This window comes from Kogia breviceps, chromosome 14 (assembly GCF_026419965.1).
Source record: "Kogia breviceps isolate mKogBre1 chromosome 14, mKogBre1 haplotype 1, whole genome shotgun sequence".
NCBI lineage: Eukaryota > Metazoa > Chordata > Mammalia > Artiodactyla > Physeteridae > Kogia > Kogia breviceps.
In genome coordinates this window covers 502,326-520,616 of record NC_081323.1, presented here as the reverse complement: position 1 = coordinate 520,616, position 18,291 = coordinate 502,326, and the positions used below count along the sequence as shown (strand labels likewise).

The 18,291-nt window shown below is 56.6% G+C and overlaps 2 protein-coding genes across 14 annotated transcripts; one reads left to right on the top strand and one right to left on the bottom strand.

The window, feature by feature from the left end:
• Positions 1 to 152: 152 nt before the first annotated feature.
• ARFRP1 (ADP ribosylation factor related protein 1) lies at positions 153 to 5,914 on the bottom strand. Of its 12 annotated transcripts, none has more exons than XR_010836537.1 (8): positions 5,759 to 5,914; positions 5,176 to 5,274; positions 4,828 to 4,915; positions 4,538 to 4,620; positions 1,416 to 1,585; positions 1,128 to 1,198; positions 453 to 553; positions 153 to 384 (listed from the first exon to the last, which is right to left on the bottom strand). XR_010836537.1 is itself a non-coding variant. In XM_059036596.2 (8 exons), exons 2-8 carry the CDS (start codon positions 5,266 to 5,268, stop codon positions 297 to 299), a joined length of 606 nt encoding a protein of 201 aa, XP_058892579.1. In that variant the 5' UTR covers position 5,269; positions 5,759 to 5,898; the 3' UTR covers positions 153 to 296. The 12 variants fall into 12 exon arrangements, 7 of the variants coding, with proteins under 7 accessions (XP_058892579.1, XP_058892577.1, XP_066869266.1 ...); XR_010836541.1 differs by having other exon boundaries at positions 1,128 to 1,193; positions 1,416 to 1,497; positions 5,759 to 5,847; XR_010836539.1 differs by having other exon boundaries at positions 5,176 to 5,269; positions 5,759 to 5,842.
• Positions 5,901 to 18,288, top strand: ZGPAT (zinc finger CCCH-type and G-patch domain containing). Of its 2 annotated transcripts, none has more exons than XM_067013159.1 (7): positions 5,901 to 6,091; positions 6,437 to 7,076; positions 15,968 to 16,101; positions 16,310 to 16,465; positions 17,110 to 17,229; positions 17,318 to 17,726; positions 17,871 to 18,288. In XM_067013159.1, the coding sequence occupies exons 2-7, from the start codon at positions 6,493 to 6,495 to the stop codon at positions 18,007 to 18,009; spliced, it is 1,542 nt and encodes a 513-aa protein (XP_066869260.1). In that variant the 5' UTR covers positions 5,901 to 6,091; positions 6,437 to 6,492; the 3' UTR covers positions 18,010 to 18,288. The 2 variants fall into 2 exon arrangements, with proteins under 2 accessions (XP_066869260.1, XP_066869261.1); XM_067013160.1 differs by having other exon boundaries at positions 5,925 to 6,095.
• Positions 18,289 to 18,291: the final 3 nt, after the last annotated feature.

Sequence of the window (18,291 nt, the reverse complement as noted above, 5' to 3'; positions counted from 1 at the left end):
CAGCTCCAAAGGGGAGTGGTGGCCTGCCAAGGCCTCACCCCGGGGCCCCAAAACTGGGCCTTGGGGGCGGGGTCCAGGCCCGATGTGGGGGTCTGGTGGGGTCCCTGCCGCCCCAGCTCCCCTCGGCAGAAAAAGCTTCCGGATGCCTACGCTTTTCTGGATACAGAGAAAAGTTTGTCTTAGAAGAAAAACAAAGCAAGTAGAACCACCACAAGGCAAATCCAACCCAGCCCCCCGGGGGGATCAGCGGCGCGGGGCCAGCAGGAGCTCTTCAGGACGAGCGGTGGGGCCTGCGCCTATGTGATGTCCCGCTGCCGCGGCGGCCGGTGCACATTCCGCACGACGCACTTCACCATCCACTCGATGCCCTCGCGCACCCCCTTGCTGTGGAGACAGCGGGTGTGAGGCGGGGCCAGCCGTGGCCCCCGGCGCCCAGGGTGAGCCCCACTCACCCCGTGAGGGCCGAGCAGGCCTGGGTCAGGCAGTCGCGCCTGCCGATCTTGGAGGCGCAGTCGCTGAACACAGTCTTGATGTCCGGGATGGAGAGACAAGTCTGGGGGAGGTGAGGCCGTGAAGATCAGGCTCACGGCCCGGCCCCACCCCAAGGCAGTTCCTAGAGCTGCGGGGTAGGGGGGGGGCACCCTGGGGCTACTCTGTCCAGGAGGGGTCCTGCCTGGCGAGCAGCCTCAGGGGAGCAGGTGTCAGGGAAGGTCTACAGCGAAGCAGGCGGTGGTCTGAGAAGCACCCTGGCAGCCACCACGGAGACGCTCCAGGATTGCGCCACCAGCCTGCCCAGGGCCCCCGCCAGGCGGATGGCCGCTGCACCGCCAGTGGTCCCATGGGGTGAGGCTGGCATAGCTGCTGTTCTCAAGGGCAGCAGACAGGTCGGGATCAGGGCTCACTCCCACCCTGGTCCCTCTGCATTTTCTTTCCGGAGCTTCCACCTGGGTCTGCCCAGCAGGAGGCTCCGGGTCCCTGGCAGCAGGGTGGCCAGAGGCCTGGGGTGGGGGAGGGGCTCTGCCCCGGGGCAGAGTCTGGTGCTCTGGTGTCTGAGGAAGGCAGCAGTCCTCCCCTGGGAGAGGCACCCTGTCGCCCGGGAGTGGGGCCCGCTGGGCCCAGGGGCTCACCTCAATGTCCTGCTTGTTGGCCAGCACCAGGATGGGGACACCGTCCAGCGCCTCGCTTGTGACCATCTTCTCTGGGGCGAGCGGAGAGGCAGCAGTGAGCGCCCTTTGTCCACCTCTGCCCAGAGGTCCCCAGGCCCTCGCAGACCCCCTATAGGTGTGGACACACTCGGCCGGGGCCCTCTGACCTGGCACCCCCACCCCCCACCCCCCGCAGCCCAGCTGAGGAAGCGGGCTGTGCAGACGGGACCGCCTGCTCCCCGCCTCCCGGGCCTGGCCTGCCGCACACACCGAATGCTCGCTTGGACTCGGACAGCCGCTCCTCGTCCGTGGAATCGATGACGTAGATGACGCCGTGGCACTCCGCGTAGTACTGGGCGGGAGCAGAACGGGGTGCTGAGCCGTGGGCACCCGGCCACCTCGAGGCAGCCCCCAGCTGGAAGACCCTTCTGGGGTGCTTCCTGGGGGCGGGGAGGGAGGGCAGAGTGGAGAGGCGCCCCAGACCCCCCAGGCCGGGGAGGCCACCTCCCTCGCCCACTGGCCGGATGCTGTACCCCGAGCACCAGTTCAGCTTCCACTGTCAGGACCTGCCCACACCTGCTGGCCTGACAGCGGCCGGAGGGGAAGGGATGGGCTCGGGGTCTCAGCAGGCCTTGGGGTGGGGGCAGCAGCGGCTTGCCATCGGGGAGCCACGGAAAGCCAAGGGGCAAGTCCAGAACATTCAAAGCAGCTCTGTCCCCTGCGCGGGACAGAACTAACATCTGAGCCAGCGCCAGAGAGCTTGGAGCTCTGCAGGCTGGGCCGGGGCTGGGACGGTGTCCAGCCCTGGGTTCCCTGCCAGCAGCAGCCACACAGGAGCCACCCCAACACTTAAAACCACCAGAGCCCGGGGTATGGGGAGAGTTATGGGCGGTGAACAGCAGCACCCCTGGGAAAGGACAGACACACTAAATAGGCCTGACAAGTCGGCCTTCTGTCCCGCTCAGAAATGAGCACGGAAATGCCCACATTGGCGGAACAGGTGACACCCCCACGCCACTCCAGCTCCTACCCAGTATGAGCCCAGGAACCCGGAACACCCACATGTCCCACAGGGCATGACGCCGACTTGTCCCCGCCCCCCCAGTACAAGTCAAGCCTTTATACCTGCACTCGCTACAGAGAAGGAAGCCCAACACGGGTGGCCTCCAGGTCTGCAGACCGCGTGTCCCACACCCGGGGCCTCTCTGGCCAGCCTGCTGGGTGATGCAGGGCCAGGAGCTGCGGCCCGACAGTGGAGGCCTCCAAGGCAGGAGGGGACAGTGTGGGGTTTGCAGCGAGCCAGTGAGGGAATCGCCACTCTGCCCCTGGGGCCACTGTGGTGGCAGGGGACTTCAACCCATGTGCAACCGGGCCCCAGCAGACGGGGTCAGGTCCACTGCCACGCCCTCAGGCATCGGGGTGACGGCCAGGCAGCAGCGGCAGGGACAGGAGTGGCACCCTTGGGGCTCAGCGTGAGCCAAACCCGGAGCGCGAGGGGCTGCCCTGAGCCCGCGGCACCTGCCATGCCCAGACCCTGATAATGCTGTCACCTGTGGCCTTGCACTGGAGGGCTCTCGGCTGTGGCCTAGAGGGACAAAGGCCAGAAGTCACCCCTGTAGCAGGGTGCCAGGGGGTCAGCTTGGTCCACAGACCTGGCCTGAGGCTGCCACGCGCACAGACCCGTGGGCAGCAGTGTGTGGTGCGAGCAGAGGTGTGGGGTGGACGGAGAGCAGTGGACGTGCGAGTGAAGATCCGCCAGACCGTGCCACGTGGCGCGGGGGTAGGGGGCAGGCCCCGCGACATAGTGTCTTAGAACCAGAGAGGGAGCAGGAGCCACACTTTCCACCCCTCCTGGTGACTCAGAGTTGGGGTTAGGGGTGCGGTCACCTCCATGCTACCCGCTCACAGGGGCCAGCAGGGCGCCCACCCTGGCAGGGGCACCTGACGCTGTAGGCAGGCGGCAGGGCACCCACTCCACCCGAGTCACAGAGCACGCGAGCAGCCCAGGGTCCCTCCGAGATGGCAGGCTCGGTGATTGGGGATCAGCCCCTCATGATGAGGCGACGAAGCCATGCCACCAACAGATGTGGAAGCTAGTGGGGGGCCGGTGGGGCATGACCAACCCAGCTTCCCCTCAGGAGGAGCCGGCCCCCAACCAGAGGCGTGTGTGTGCAGGTGCACCTGTCACTGGCTGTGGCCTGGCTGCTGTCACAAGCAGTGCACCCAGTGCAGATCCCCTGGTTGGCTCCTACAAGACCCACTCTGACCCATAAAGAGCCACCTGAGCATGTCACAGCCGCCCAGGGCAGCCCATCGTGGCGACCTGCCACAGCGATGGAGTCCCAGCCAGCGTGGCCCAACGTGGGGCAGCATCTGAGATGACCCTGACCCTGCCCAGGCCCACGTCCCCCCCCACACACACTTGCACCCCAACCTCTGCCGCAGCATCTGCCCCCGAGACCCTGGCCTATGACAGAATGTCAGGACCTGTTTCACACTCCCTGTGTGAGTCTAGAGTTTGCAGACAGCCCCTAGCTTGGCTCTGCCTTGGTCTGACTTAAATGGCCACAGGGCGTCTATCAGTGACCTTCTGGCTGCAGGATGGAACCTGTCCTCTTGGCTGGAGGTCAGGACAGGGGGGACACTTTGGGAGGAAAAAGGAAAAAGTGACCAGGTACCTGCTGCTGGGGTCAAACCAGAAATCAAGACCAGGGCACTGAGCCACCGGCAAGTGCTGGGATGGGCACATCTGGCCCCAGAATCAGGGTGAGCCTGTCTGTGCCCCCGGCACTAGGCTGTACCCAACCCGCCACGCCAATCCATTGAGAGGGGGCTGAGGGAAGAGGCTTGTCCTGCCCTGTTTTCTGCTAGACCCTGGTGCCTGGCACAGGCTGAGCTGAAGACCGACTCCAGCCCTGAGGTCTCAGAAACACTTCACACCTACCTCGAAAGAGGAGACAGGTGCTGTGGGCCGTGGAGGACACCCTCCCCTGATGGGGAAGGGGCCACCATGGAGGACAGGTCCCAAGCTAGGACTGTGGGAGGACCCAGTAGGGGAGACTCAGGCCCCGGTGCTGCAGCGGAGCACCAAACAGGCGTTGCGTCTCCCCCAGGTCTGCTCCTCGACCATTCTTTGTCTCGTCCTGTTCTGATTACCAACAAAATCTCTAAGCCCAAAGGAACCGAGTTTGTTCCTGCTCTTGGGGGGCGTGACTTGGGAACCGGGATGGAGGTGAGACTCAGGAACAAGCGGGTGAGGGAAGCTGCCAACAGCAAGAAAAGAAGGGGAGTCCCACGCCTTCTGAGGAGAGGGAGGAAGAGACCACGGTGCCAGCTAGAGAGATGGCATGACAGGCAGGCCACAGAGTCGATGTGGCATCCACCCATCTTACCTTGTCCCACAAAGACTGCAGCTCCTCCTGCCCCCCTAAGTCCCAGAACATGAGGCGGGCCTTTCCAAAGTCCACAGTGCCGACTGGGGAGAAAAGGAGACGGGTGAGGCTGCGGCCTTGGTCCCTGACACACGGGCTCCCAGCTCTCCCGGGAGGAGCAGGCGGCGCCGGCGCTCCACGATGCTGGGGCCAATGGGAGCCGGAGCAGTGGCCTCACCCTCGGCCTTCGGACACCGCAGCATCCTCAGGGCTCTGCCCCCCAAACCCACAGCCCTAAAGGACCCCCTTACTGTTTAGGCCCACAGTGGTAGTGATTTTGGACAGACTCATCCCCTTGTAGTTCTTGTTGAACCGGGTCTTTGACTGCTCCAAGAAAGTCTAAAGGTAGACAGAGAGGCGTGACGTGAGAACTGGGAGAGTTCTCGTGGCTGCTTCACAAATACTCCTACTTGGGCCTATTCCTCTAAATCGAAGCAAAACAAAACGTTTTGCTTTTAAAGCAGCTAGCGGTAACTGTCCCATGGCCTTAAACGGAGTTCGGATCCTATCTGGGTACAGAACATGCAACTAAAAGCATAAAACCAACAGGACCATAGGGCAGCGGGGGAGTAGGGGTGTTGACACGGGACCGCACATACCGTCTTCCCGGCGTTGTCCAGACCCAGGATCAGGATGCAGTACTCATCCTTCTGGAACATGTACTTGTACAGGCCTGACAGCAGCGTGTACATCCTGCTCTGGGAACCCGAGATCGGTCACGGGCGAACCGGCCCGCACCGCGCCTCCCCAGCGCCCCCCAACGGGCAAAGGGTCTGTCTGCCCGCTTGGCCGCTCAAAGCTGGAGCCCTGAGAGGGGCTCCTCCTGACCCGCCTCCCCTCAGCCAGGTACTGCCGCCGCCGCCTTCGCCTCCGCAACTGCTCCCGCCTTGGCCCGGAGCTCCCGGCGCCCTCGCTCCCACTCCCGGCCCGGCCAAGGCGCTCCGCTCGCCCGTCCCGCTCCGCTTCACCCCGAGAGCGGCCCCCGCTCCCCAGCCCGGGCTCCCCTCGGGCTTCGCTCCGCTCGGATCTCCCCGCGCGCCGCCCGCCTCGCACCCATGCCGCCGCGGGCGCCTCTTAGACGCGGGCAGTGTGGGTGCGGGTGGAGGGCGGCGCGGACAGACTGTGGACCGGCCGCCGGGCCCGGGCCCAGCTCCGCTCGCCCCCCTCGACTTACCGACTTACCTGCGCACGCCCGGACTGGCCGCGGAGCCGGGGAGCCGGAGAGCCGTCGGAACCGCAGCGCGCCTAGCCCTCCGACCCCACGCTGACCCCGCGCTGACCCCGCGTGGCGCCTGACGGGACGCCGGCTGGCCACCCGGAGAGGGGCGGAGCCGTCCCGGCTGCCCCCGCGCCAGGCACTTCCGGCGGCGGCGGCGGCGGCGGCGGCGGCGCTCGGGCGGAAGTGCCTGTCGGCTGCTGGGGCGGAAGCGGGCGCCGGGCGGCTTTGGCCGGTGAGGCCGGTAGGCCGTCTGTGGCGGCGGCCGGGAGACGGCGCAGAGGAGGACCGGGTCGGAGGCGAGTGGGTCTGGGCGACGGGACCTGGGCACTTGGTGGCGGGCCGAGCGGGGGCGGGCGGCACGGGGCCCGGGGGGTGGGCCTGGCCGGGGGCATCGGGCTGGGACGCAGAGACCCCAGAGGAGTTGACGGTAGCTCCCGGGAAGGGAGCGGAGGCCGTGGGGCCAGCGGCCAAGGGCTGGCTCTGGCTCTTCTCGGAGATGGAAACTTCTCTCGGCCCAAACGGGAGGCAGGGCGGTTCACGGTTCCGCAGGCTGTCCGCCGAGGGCGGTGGTTGGCCAGCGCTCAGTGCCGGCCTCGCGGGGGCGGCCGGTCCCGGGTTCATCCGGCTTCTCTTCCCCGCAGCTCTGGCTCCCACGCCTCCCCTCTGAGGACCCAGGGACCCGGCCCCTCCCGACAGGATGGACGAGGAGAGCCTGCAGACCGCCCTCCGGACCTACGGCGCGCAGCTGCAGCAGGTGGAGCTGGCTCTGGGCGCTGGCCTGGATCCCTCGGAGCTAGCAGACCTGCGCCAGCTGCAGGGGGACCTGAAGGAGCTGATCGAGCTCACTGAGGCCAGCCTGGTGTCCGTCAGGAAGAGCAAGCTGCTGGCGGCGCTGGATGGAGAGCGCCCAGCCCAGGAGGATGCTGAGTACTTGGCTTTTCAGAAGGCCATTGCTGAGGCAGCGGAGGTGCCAGTAGCCCCCGAGGCAGAATTGGAGACTGTTCCTATGAGAGAGACCGGTCCAGGAACCACGGAGCCTGGGCGGGAGGAGGACGAGGGGCAGGACGAGGACGGGGCAGAGCTGAGTGGGAGGAAGGTGAACGCCCCCTACTACAGTGCTTGGGGCACCCTGGAGTATCACAACGCCATGATCGTGGGCACCGAGGAGGCGGATGGCGGCCCCCCGGGCGTGCGTGTACTCTATCTCTACCCCACTCACAAGTCCCTGAAACCCTGCCCGTTCTTCCTGGAGGGGAAGTGCCGCTTCCAGGAGAGCTGCAGGTAAGGCCTGGGTTCCCGGGGCCCCTGAGGACGTGGGGGGTGTGGATTGCAAACAGGATCAGGGGCTAGGTGGGCCCTCTGGGCTTTGAAGTTTTGGAGTTTCGTCCTTCTTTGCCCAGCAGAGTACTGACAAGAAGAGAACTTGGGGGGCAGGGGATTCTTCTAGCAATGTTGTTGTTTAGGTGTTTACTTGGATTTTTCCCGGGTAGATGAAGAAGTATGGAAGGGCTGATGTTGAAAAGAATGGACTCACCCCCAACCCCCATCACCAGTTTTATTCTTCAGAATGAAACTTCTAAAATTTGTTTTTATTGTAGAAACTTTAGTTGTCAAACACACACGAAGTTAGAGGGAGTGGTGTACAGACTACCCGTGCTCAGCTTCAGGCGCCAGCATCCATCAAGACCGTGCCAGTCTTGTTTCAACGCCTCCTCCCTCTGCGTTACCTTAACGCACGTTGTAGAAATTACTGGCTTTTCACTTATAAACACTTCAGGATACCACCCTCACCTGAGTGATAAGGATGTTATTTATAAAACTATCTTCATTTCACCGTCACATTTACGGAATTCGACAGCAATACTTTGTTCGTATTCAGATTTCCACAGTTGTAATGATGTTGCTTTTTCCTTAAGCTTGTGACTTTAACTTTGCTTCTATTTACTTTTTCTTTGCAAAGAGCACTTACCGAGATTTCCAGTAAATGATTTTCTTTTTTAGCCAATAGTCCGTGGTAACTTCCTTCAGTTCTTCTGTTGTCTTATTTCTTTATAGATTTTTGCTGGGCCCAAAGTCTTATTTGCTACATTTCCCCTTTTTTTCTTTCTTTCCCTGTAAGTTTTGTGAAAGGCGTAGCGTGCATACAGGGAAGTGCACGACAAATCAGTCATAAGTCTCCTCCAGCTTCCACAGGGTGGGCGCGCCCTATCCTCAGCACACAGTCAAGCAGCAGAGGAGGGAGCCCTCTGTCCTCTGTGCCGCTGGTCCCTCTGGAGGGTGCCTCCCGTCCCCGGGCCATGTCCTGTGTGGGGATGAGAACTGACGTGTCCCTGTGCTGCGTCCTCTGGGCAGGCAGTGTTCCGCGGGTTTCATGCATATTAACTCACCTGGCAGCAGGCCCGCCATGTAGGCCGTATGGCTGCTGTGGTCGCTGGGCCTCCCAGGCAGCCAGGCTCTGAGAGAGCCGGCTCCCCTCTGCCGTGCTCTCAGCTGCTGCCTGCTATGAGCTTTAGGCCCAACCCATGCAGCCCACGAACATGCCCCTCACCACCACCCCGGTCTGATAGTTATTTTCTTGCATTTGCTTTGGATTTTTAAAATTTACTTATTTAAAATTTTATTTGAAATTTTTATTGTAAAGTTGAAATAGTGTTGAAGCATCCTGTGACCCACCACTCTGTCACAGTCCCCTCTCCTTCTAGGGAGGCTCGTTGTCACATCTGTGGTGTGTTTCTCTCTAGTATACATGAGACCTTTATACATGCGTGTATCTGTGAATAGGACATGTTTGTGTTTTATTTTCTAATTAAATGGTTAGCATGCAGGATGCTTCGTTTTGCAGCTCTTCTCACAGAGCATGTCTGTGAGAAAAGTCCACGATATTTATAGAACAATTTTGTGCATTTTAACTGCTGTTATTTTCCTCATGAATATGCCACATTTTACTCTGTCTCCGGCTATTTCCCAGTTTTGTTTATTGATTGATTGATTGCTGCGTTGGGTCTTCGTTGCTGTGCACGGGCTTTCTCTAGTTGCGGTGAGCGGGGGCTGCTCTTCGTTGAGGTGCGCGGGCTTCTTATTGCAGTGGCTTCTCGTTGTGGAGCACGGGCTGTAGAGCACAGGCTCAGTAGTTGTGGCACACGGGCTCAGCAGTTGTAGCTCGTGGGCTCTAGAGCACAGGCTCAGTAGTTGTGGTGCACGGGCTTAGTTGCTCTGCGGCATGTGGGATCTTCCCGGACCAGGGCTCAAACCTATGTCCCCTGCGTTGGCAGGAGGATTCTTAACCACTGCACCACCAGGGAAGTCCAGTTTCCCAGTTGTTATTTATTACAAACAACGTGCTGTGAACATCCTAGCGCACATCGTTTGTCCCTGGTGAGAATGTCCCTGGTGTGTAGCACTGTGGAGAACACGCGCATTTTCTGTCCTTGTGCACCGTGCAGTTCCCAGTCCCTGGTCTGCTCCGTAGTCAACCTCGGTCACGTTCTCTTACTTGCGAATTCGTGCCCACTGAGAGCTGAGAAGGTGATCTTGATTGAACTTGTATTTCCTTGATTATTAGCAAGATGGAGCATTTTTTCATGTATTTGTTCTAACTTCATCACTCTATGTTTCAATATCCTTATCCATAAAACAGAGATGAGGTTGTCTCTCACAGTTGTTGGGAGAATGGGATGTGTTAATAGAAGTAAAAGAATATTGAACTGTAGCTGACATGTAGTAAGGACACAGTGAACTTCAAATTTTAATCTTGTTATTGTAAAATAAAATCAGAGGAAGTAAAGAAATAGCATGAGGAATCATTGTAACACCCTAGTACTGGCTGCTCAGATCAAAACTACAAATTTGCCAGTTACCCCAGGAGCCCCTCCGTTTGCCTCAGCCCAAACACAGCCTTCTCCCTCCTCCAAAAGGAAGCGCTCTCCCGACTTAGGATAATCACTTCCCGTGTTCTTTGTCGCTTATCACTCAGGTGCGGCCGGGGTGCCGGGGTGTAAACGTTGTAGTTTAATCTTGCTCGCTTTTTAAGGCTGCTGTATCTGTACCCCGCCCCCCCGACCCCTGCCTTTCCTGGCCTCACAGTTTCACTGTTGAAGGACCAGACCCTTTGACCATCATCAACTGCCCTGGTGCAGCCCAGCATGTTCCTGTGTTCACTGCAGGCTGGCATCTGGATCCAGGGACCTGGTCACACTCAGGACCCCCAGTTGGGCATGTCTCTGCGTGTTGTACTTTCATCAGGAGGCACCTGATGTATAGCTGCCAACGGTGCTCAACGCCGAGACCCACTGATACAGTGTGGATTGCAAAAAACAGCTCTTTACTTTTGTCAGTTCATTTACTACCCAAACGATATAGAGAGATCCCTTTCCTTGTCTACAGTTTGGCCACCTAGTGGTACAGATCATATGGAAAAGGCAGGATAACGCTGGACTTTTCTGTTTTGTTTCCTTGGTTTCCAAGATAGCAAATTGGTTCTCTTTCATCTTGAGGTGATAAATTGGCTTTTAAAAAATATTTAATATCCATATGGACTGATGGATTTAAATATATTTGATGAATTTCAGTCCACAGAGATTCTGATCTTTATTGAAACTCAAATTGTCTCACCCTTGCCAAGTGGGAGCTTTTTCAGGTTGGCTCCCACATCCTTTTGACACAGCCCCAGGAGTCAGGGTTTCCCACAGTCATGTGCACTCTTCCTACCCCAGACCTGAAGGCACCCAAGTCTCCAAGAAGCCCTGTTTTTTTTTTTTTTTTTTTTTTTTTTGAGGTACACAGGCCTCTCACTGTTGTGACCTCTCCCATTGTGGAGCACAGGCTCCGGACGCGCAGGCTCAGCAGCCATGGCTCTCGGGCCCAGCCGCTCTGCGGCATGTGGGATCCTCCCAGACCGGGGCGCTAAACCGCGTCCCCTGCATCGGCAGGTGGACTCTCAACCGCTGCGCCACCAGGGAAGCCCAGCCGTGGTTTCTTTTAATGGGAGATGGTATTTCACAACCCATGGTGGGGGCACTGGGATGCAATTTGCTGCTAGTTTGTTTATCGCTGTAGGCTTTTTCAGCAGACAGAGCTAGGGAATATAGGTGGACACACACTAATGTACAGATTAGTGTATATGTACCCATATCACATGCTTATGTTTTTAAGGACAAATACCTTGTGAGTTTATACTGATACTTCCAATTCAAATTAAGGATTGCAGTGTTTCTACGTAATCTTTTCTGGATCACATCCGTATTTCCTTCTTTACTCCAGGACTCTGGTTCTCAAGGACATAGGGAATGATGGGCTCCAAAGGACCCATAATTAATTTGTTTTATCCCATTTTACACACACAGGACACTCAGAATCACAACATTCATTCTTCAGTTATGACGATTGAAAACTGTTAAAAGCATTTTTACATGTACTACTATCCACAGTCTCCCTCTGTCTTTGTGATTGCAGTAGACCTGCGTTGTTGGAGCTTGTGGCCGTTACAGCCATTGTTTCCCTTTTACTCCCAACCTTAGTTCTAGAAGGACCTTTGCATTTCATGCTTACCATCATTCCATCTGTTGGGGTCTTTTTAGCATTGTGGTTGTCTGAGACTTGCTTTCTGGTAGATTCTTCAGGAAGGGCTCACAGGAATAATGTTTCTGGAGATCTGGCATGTTGATTAGGTTCTGTTTGTGTCTTTTATACTTGAAGAGCAGTTTTGTTGAATACAGTAAGTCGCCTACATACGAACGAGTTCTGAGAGTGCGTTCGTACGTGCAACTTGTTCATAAGTCCAACAAAGTTAGCCTAGGTACCCAACAAACACAATCAGCTGTATAGTACTGTACCGTAATAGGCTGTTCATACTTTTCACACAAGTAATACATAGAAAACAACACAAAAAATAAAATGTTTTTAATCTTACAGTACCTTGAAAAGTACAGTAGTACAGTACAACAGCTGGCATGCAGTGGCATGTTTGCATCTTTGAAAGTTCGCAACTTGAAGGTTCGTATGTAGGGGACTTACTGTATAAGATTCTTGTCTCGTATTACTTTCCTTGAATATTTCATATAACTTATTCCATTTTGACATAAAATATTGTTGAAAATTTCCCTTGTGAATCACATGCTCGGGCTTCCCTGGTGGCACAGTGGTTGAGAATCTGCCTGCCAATGCCGGGGACGTGGGTTCGAGCCCTGGTCTGGGAAGATCCCACATGCTGCAGAGCATCTAAGCCCATGAGCCACAACTACTGATCCTGCACGTCTGGAGCCTGTGCTCCGCAACAAGAGAGGCTGCGATAGTGAGAGGCCCACGCACCATGATGAGGAGTGGCCCCCGCTTGCCGCAACTAGAGAAAGCCCTCGCACAGAAACGAAGACCCAACACAGCCAAAAAATAAATTAATTAATTAAAAATATATATATATATGTTTAAAAAATCACATGCTCTAATGGTGTAAGAGTCCAGCTTCATTCTTTTGCATGTAAGTGTCCAGTTTCCCAGTACCATTTGTTGAAAGAATGTTCTTTCCCCATTGAATTGTCATGACACCCCTGACGAGACCTGATTGATGTGTGTGAGGGGTTATTTCTGGGTTCTCTCATCCAGTTCATTGGTCCACACCAATGGACTGGATGTGTTTATGCCGGTACATACTGTTTGGATGACTGTAGCTTTGTAGTAAGTTTTGAAGGTCAGGAAGTACATAGTCCTCAAACAATTTTTCTTCTTCTCAAGATTCTTTTGGCTATTCAAGATCCATTGCATTTCCATATGAATTTTAAAATCAGCTTGTCCAATTCTGTGTAAAAGAAGATTGGAATTTTGATAGGAATTGCATTGTGTCTGTAGATCAATGGTGGGTAGTATTGCCATCCTAATAACATGAAGTCTTCTAATTTATGAACATGGGATCTCTTTCCAATTATGTACGTCTTCTTTAATTTCTTTCAGCAATGTTCTGTAGTTCACAAACCTTGGTTAAATTTATTTCTAAGTATTTTATTCATTTTCATGCTGCTGTAAATGAAATTATTTCATTTTTAGATTGTGTGTTTTTAGTGTGTTAATATACAAGTGATCTTTCTATGTTGATCTTATATCCTGTAACACTGTCAAATTCATTTTTTAGCTTTAATAGGATTTTTTGTAGATTATTTAGGGTTTTCTCTATATATAATTATGTCATTGACAGAGGTACTTCTGCTGCTTTTTTTTTTTTTTTTTAAATTTTTTTTTTGGCTCCATTGGGTCTTCATGGCTGTGCTCGAGCTTTCTCTAGTTGTGGCGAATGGGGCTACTCTTGGTTGTGGTGCGCAGGCTTCTCACTGCAGCGGTTTCTCCTGTTGCAGAGCACGGGCTCTAGGCACGCAGGCTTCAGTAGTTGTGGCACACAGGCTCAGTAATTGTGGCTCACAGGCTCTAGAGCGCAAGCCCAGTAGTTGTGGCACATGGGCTTAGCTGCTGCACGGCATGTGGGATCTTCCCAGACCAGGGCTCGAACCCGTGTCCGCTGCATTGGCAGGCGGATTCCTAACCACTGTGCCACCAAGGAAGCCCACTTCTGCTTCTTCCCTTCCAATTTGGATGGCTTTTATTTATTTTTCTTGCTTAATTGCTCCTCCTAGAACTTCCAATACTATGCTGAATAGAAGTAGCGAGAGCAGCCATCCTTGTCTTGTTCCTGATCTTAGGGGGAAAGCACCCAGTCTCTCACCACTGAGTGTGATGTGAGCTGTGGGTTTTCCATAGTTGCTGTTTATCAGGTTGAGTGTTGTTTTGTTTTGTTTTTTATAAATTTATTTATTTATTTTTGGCTGCATTGGGTCTTCGTTGCTGTGCATGGGCTTTCTGTAGTTGCGGCCAGTGGGGGCTACTCTTTGTTGTGGTGCGTGGGCTTCTCATTGCAGTGGCTTCTCTTGTTGTGGAGTGTGGGCTCTAGGGGCACGGGCTTCAGTAGTTGTGGCACCTGGACTCAGTAGTTGTGGCGCATGGGCTTAGTTGCTCTGTGGCAAGTGGGATCTTCCCAGACCAGGGTTCAAACCCGTGTGCCCTGCATTGGCAGGCGGATTCTTAACCACTGCGCCACCAGGGAAGTCCCTGAGTGTTTTTAACATGCAAGGGTGTTGGGTTTTTTTAAGTATCTTTTCTATATCAGTTGACGTGCTGGTTTTCTATTAACGTGCTCTGTTTCATTGAATGGTTTTCATGTGTTGAACCACCCTTGCACTCCTGGGATAAACCAAAGTGAGTTGTGGTGTATACTCATTCTAAATGCTTGTTTTCTGGTTCAAGTTTTTACCTATTCTGGAGTGTATTTTCGTGAATGTTGTGAAGCAGATGATCGAATGGGGTGTTGTTGGGGTTTTTTGTATGGGAAACCAATTTTTAATTTTTTCCTGTTGAAATCCGTAGTGTGTCTTTTCCTGCCTCGTTGGTAACACCGCCTCTGTCCTGCGTGAAGGTTGTTGTATGAGAGGCTCTTCCTGGGTGCACTTCATTCCATTGATCAGGCTGCCTGTGCTCTTGGTTGACATTCGTTTCATGGACACGCCATTAACTACTCCCCGTGGTTGGGAACTTAGGTTATTTCCGAGTCTTTCGTGTTTGGGTCACATCCTTCTGGCTCAGTCCTTACATACTTTCGTTATTGTTGTTTTAGGGTCATTCCCTAGAAGCGCTTGCTGGGTTAAGGGGGGCACCAAATTTTAGGGCTTCTAAGAGTACCAAAAATTTTTGCAGGGAGGTTTAGTTGGTGGCATCTGTGGTGTCTGGGTGTGTCGAGGGGGTGTTTGGCCAAATTCACCGAGTCTGGGCCTCTTTCCTCGGTTGAAGAGGGCTTTTCAACCACCATGCCCACTGCAGGACACGTGGGCCAGTTTTGCAGCTGCTGGTGCCACTGGCCGTTGGTGGTACCCTGGGGGCCTGAGGACAGTCAGGGGTGAGAAGGAACTGTCCAGAACCCCTCCAGGGAGGCATCCGAGGCCACCTTTGTTTGCTCCTGGAAGGTGACTGAAATGCCTTGTTTCCTCTCCTTTCTCCCCATGGACCCCACCCAGGAGGACAGCCTCGGCAGGGCTGGCTGTGTGTCTGGAGCGAGTGCCTGTCTTCGCTTACTCTCATGGGGTTAGAACCGCTTCCTCCTTGAAATGGGGGCACAGCAGGAGATGTGTGCGTGGTTGCTTCATGTCTTTATTTGGCAAAGTTAAAGGTTGCAGCCCTCTGTTCCCACTTCCTCCCCCACCCCCTCTCTCCCAGTTTTCATTTTGGTTTCACTGTTTCACTGACATCTAGAAGTCAAGGCAGCACTATTACAACCAGCTCTTTCTAATTGGCTGGGTAGGACTCAGTCCTGTGAGAGCACGCAGACACACTTGCCTTGATGACCTGTTGTATCTGGTGGAGAGGTGCCAGGGAGCTCTCATCACAAGGATGTCTACCAGCCATGTGTGTGTCTGTGTATACATGACTCTAGCCCAGAAGGCTGGGGAGAAACTCGAAGCATCTTTTCCTCAGGGTACCCAGGTCCATCCTGAGAGTGAGAACACAACAAGCACAAGTGTGTGTGTGTGTGTCCGTACACGTGCATGTGCATATGTACACGTGTGCACACGTCCACACACGTGTGCATGTACATTGCATGTGTGTGTGGGTGAGTGCTTGTGTATGCTGTGTGTGTACCTGTGTGTGCACACTTTTGTGTGCGTGTGTGTGCACGTGTGCATGAGTATATTGTGTGCGTGTGCATACTTGTGTGCACGTGTACATGTGTGTACGTACTCGTTTGTGCACACGTGTGTGTGGGTGTGTTGTGCATGTGTGTATATGCGTGTGTGGGCATGGATGTGTATATGTGCACGGGTTGTGTGCATACGTGTGTACGCATGTGTTCAGTGTATATTGTGTGTGCATGGGTGTTGTGCTTGTACACACACGTGTTTGGTGTATATGTGTGTGGGTGTGTATTGTGTGCGTGTTTGTACACATGCGTGTTCAGTGGGTGTATGTGTGCATGTGTGTGTCGTATGTACACACATGTTCAGATATGTATGTAGCTGTGTGTGTCTGTGTCCCCGTCCATGCTTCCTGTCCAGGCGGTGTCCAGGCAGGTAGACGGGGTTCTCCCAGCTCATGGGGCCCTGGTGGCTGTATCTGAGTCTGCATCCCTGTGGCCCTCTCTGCAGGTTCTCCCATGGGCAGGTGGTCTCTGTGGATGAGCTGCGCCCCTTCCAGGACCCGGACCTGAGCTCCCTGCAGGCCGGCTCTGCGTGTCTGGCCAAGCGGCAGGATGGCCTCTGGTACCCAGCGCGGATCACTGGTGAGGCTGCCCGGGGCCTCCCTGACAGGGTCGTCTGGGAAGCCCTCCCCATGTGTCACACATTAGTCCTGCCCGACCACTCCTCTGTTTGGCCATTGGGACCCCACCCCACGCCCAAGAGGAGCAAGGCCCCGCCCTGCCCCCAGCTTCCAGAGTGGCTCCTTCCATGTGTTGAGGCCACTGCCCTGCTGCCTCTGTGCCCCTCCAGATGTGGACAGTGGCTACTACACGGTCAAGTTTGACTCTCTGCTGTTGAAAGAGGCCGTGGTGGAGGGGGACAGCATCCTGCCCCCTCTGCGCACGGAGCCCGCAGGGTCCTCTGACTCCGACGGCAGTGACGTGGACGACCCCAGCTATGCTCGAGGTATGGCTGCTGCCACCCCGCGAGGCTCCCGCCTGGCAGGGTCCCATAGTGTGGTCAGTACAAGGACGCACTCAGGGCAGGGGCAGGCGCGAGGCCCCCACAGCGGGCAGGGGAGATGAGAGGGTGTGTAATGGGTCTGGGGCAGGTCCGGAGACCCACAGATGCAGAAACCCAGAATGATGACAGTCCCACGCGAGCCACAGGAGCAGATGGGACGCACGGGAAGGGACGGTTTCCTGCAGGGCGTGGGGGCCTGGTGGGTGGACACAGGAACTGGCTAGCAGTGTCTGGCCCTCCACCAAGGGGGGGGCGCCTGGGCTCCGTTAGCCAAGCTGTCCGTGTTGATGGAGGGGAGGACTGAGCCGTCAGGTAGGGGCGAGTACCACTCTCTGTTAGGGGAACGGCAGCGCCCACCTCCAGGGAACAGGCAAGGGACCACCACGTGACCAGGTCGTGACCCTGAAGTGTGGAGAGGGCTGGGCTCTGCCTGTCATTCGCACCACACAGTCCTGGGCAACTGGCAGGGAGCCAGGGGTACCGGGGGTTGACCCTGGCCCAGAGCTGAGCTCTTGGGCTAACCTCGGCCGGAGCCCAGGATGCCCCGCGTGCAGCTGGGTTAAGCTGTTGCCCTCTGACGCTTGCAGTGGTTGAACCTGGCGCTGCTGACCCCGGGACCTGCAGCTCTGCCTTCGCCGGCTGGGAGGTGCACACACGGGGCATCGGCTCCAGACTCCTCGCCAAGATGGGCTACGAGTTTGGCAAGGGTGAGTGTGTGCTGCGCGGGGGGCGGCGAAGGGCTCCCTCAGCGCGGCCCCAGAGCCCGGTGGCAGCGGCAGCTCGGTGTACCGCCAGGTCTGGGCCGGCATGCGGATGGCCGGCTGGAGCCCGTCCACGCTGTGGTGCTGCCGCGAGGGAAGTCGCTGGACCAGTGCGCAGAGATCCTGCAGAAGAGGAGCAGGGGCAGCCAGGCTGGCGCCAGCAGGCCCCCAAAGTGCCGGGGCAGAGGGGCCAGGCCTAGGGGCCGCCCACCGTCTCGCAGTGTGTTTGACTTCCTGAATGAGAAGCTGAAAGGCGGGGCTCCTGGGGACCTGGAGGCGGGGGTGGCGCCCCCGGGGAGGAGGAGTGGCGAGGAGGTGTACCACGCCAGTAGGAGTGCCAAGCGCGCCCTGAGCCTGCAGCTCTTCCAGACGGAGGAGAAGATCGAGCAGACCCAGCGAGCCATCCGGGGCATCCAGGAGGCCCTTGCCCGCAATGCTGGCCGGTACGTGTGGGCCCTGCCCGAGCCACGCCGCACCCCTGCCCGTGGTGCGTGGGTGAGAGCTCGCCCCGACCCGAGGGCGGCGGGCCAGATCTGAGGATGGGCTGGAGGATGACGGGCGGTGCTGAAAGGCGGGCCCCTCCCCAGGCACAGCGTGACGGCAGCCCAGCTGCAGGAGAGGCTGGCGGGAGCCCAGCGGCAGCTGGGGCAGCTCCGGGCCCAGGAGGCAGGCCTGCAGAGGGAACAGAGGAAGGCGGACACCCACAAGAAGATGACCGAGTTCTAGGTGCCGCACACGTGGCGTGGACAGAGCTCGGGGACCCCGGCTCCGCTGCCCTCAGGAAGACCAGCTGTCGCTCGCAGCTAGGATGCCACCGGGAGAGGGGCCGGCCCACACGGTTGGCCCTCTTGCCGGCCTCGGGCATGTGGCCACTGCTGAGAGGAGGCAGGCTGCGGGGGTCCCTGTCAGGCACCTTCCTGACGCTTCCTTGACCATTGAGCCCACCTCCCAGTGTCCTGGGCTGTCTCCTGAGCAAGGACATTAAAGTGACTTTGTTGCAGTGTCTTT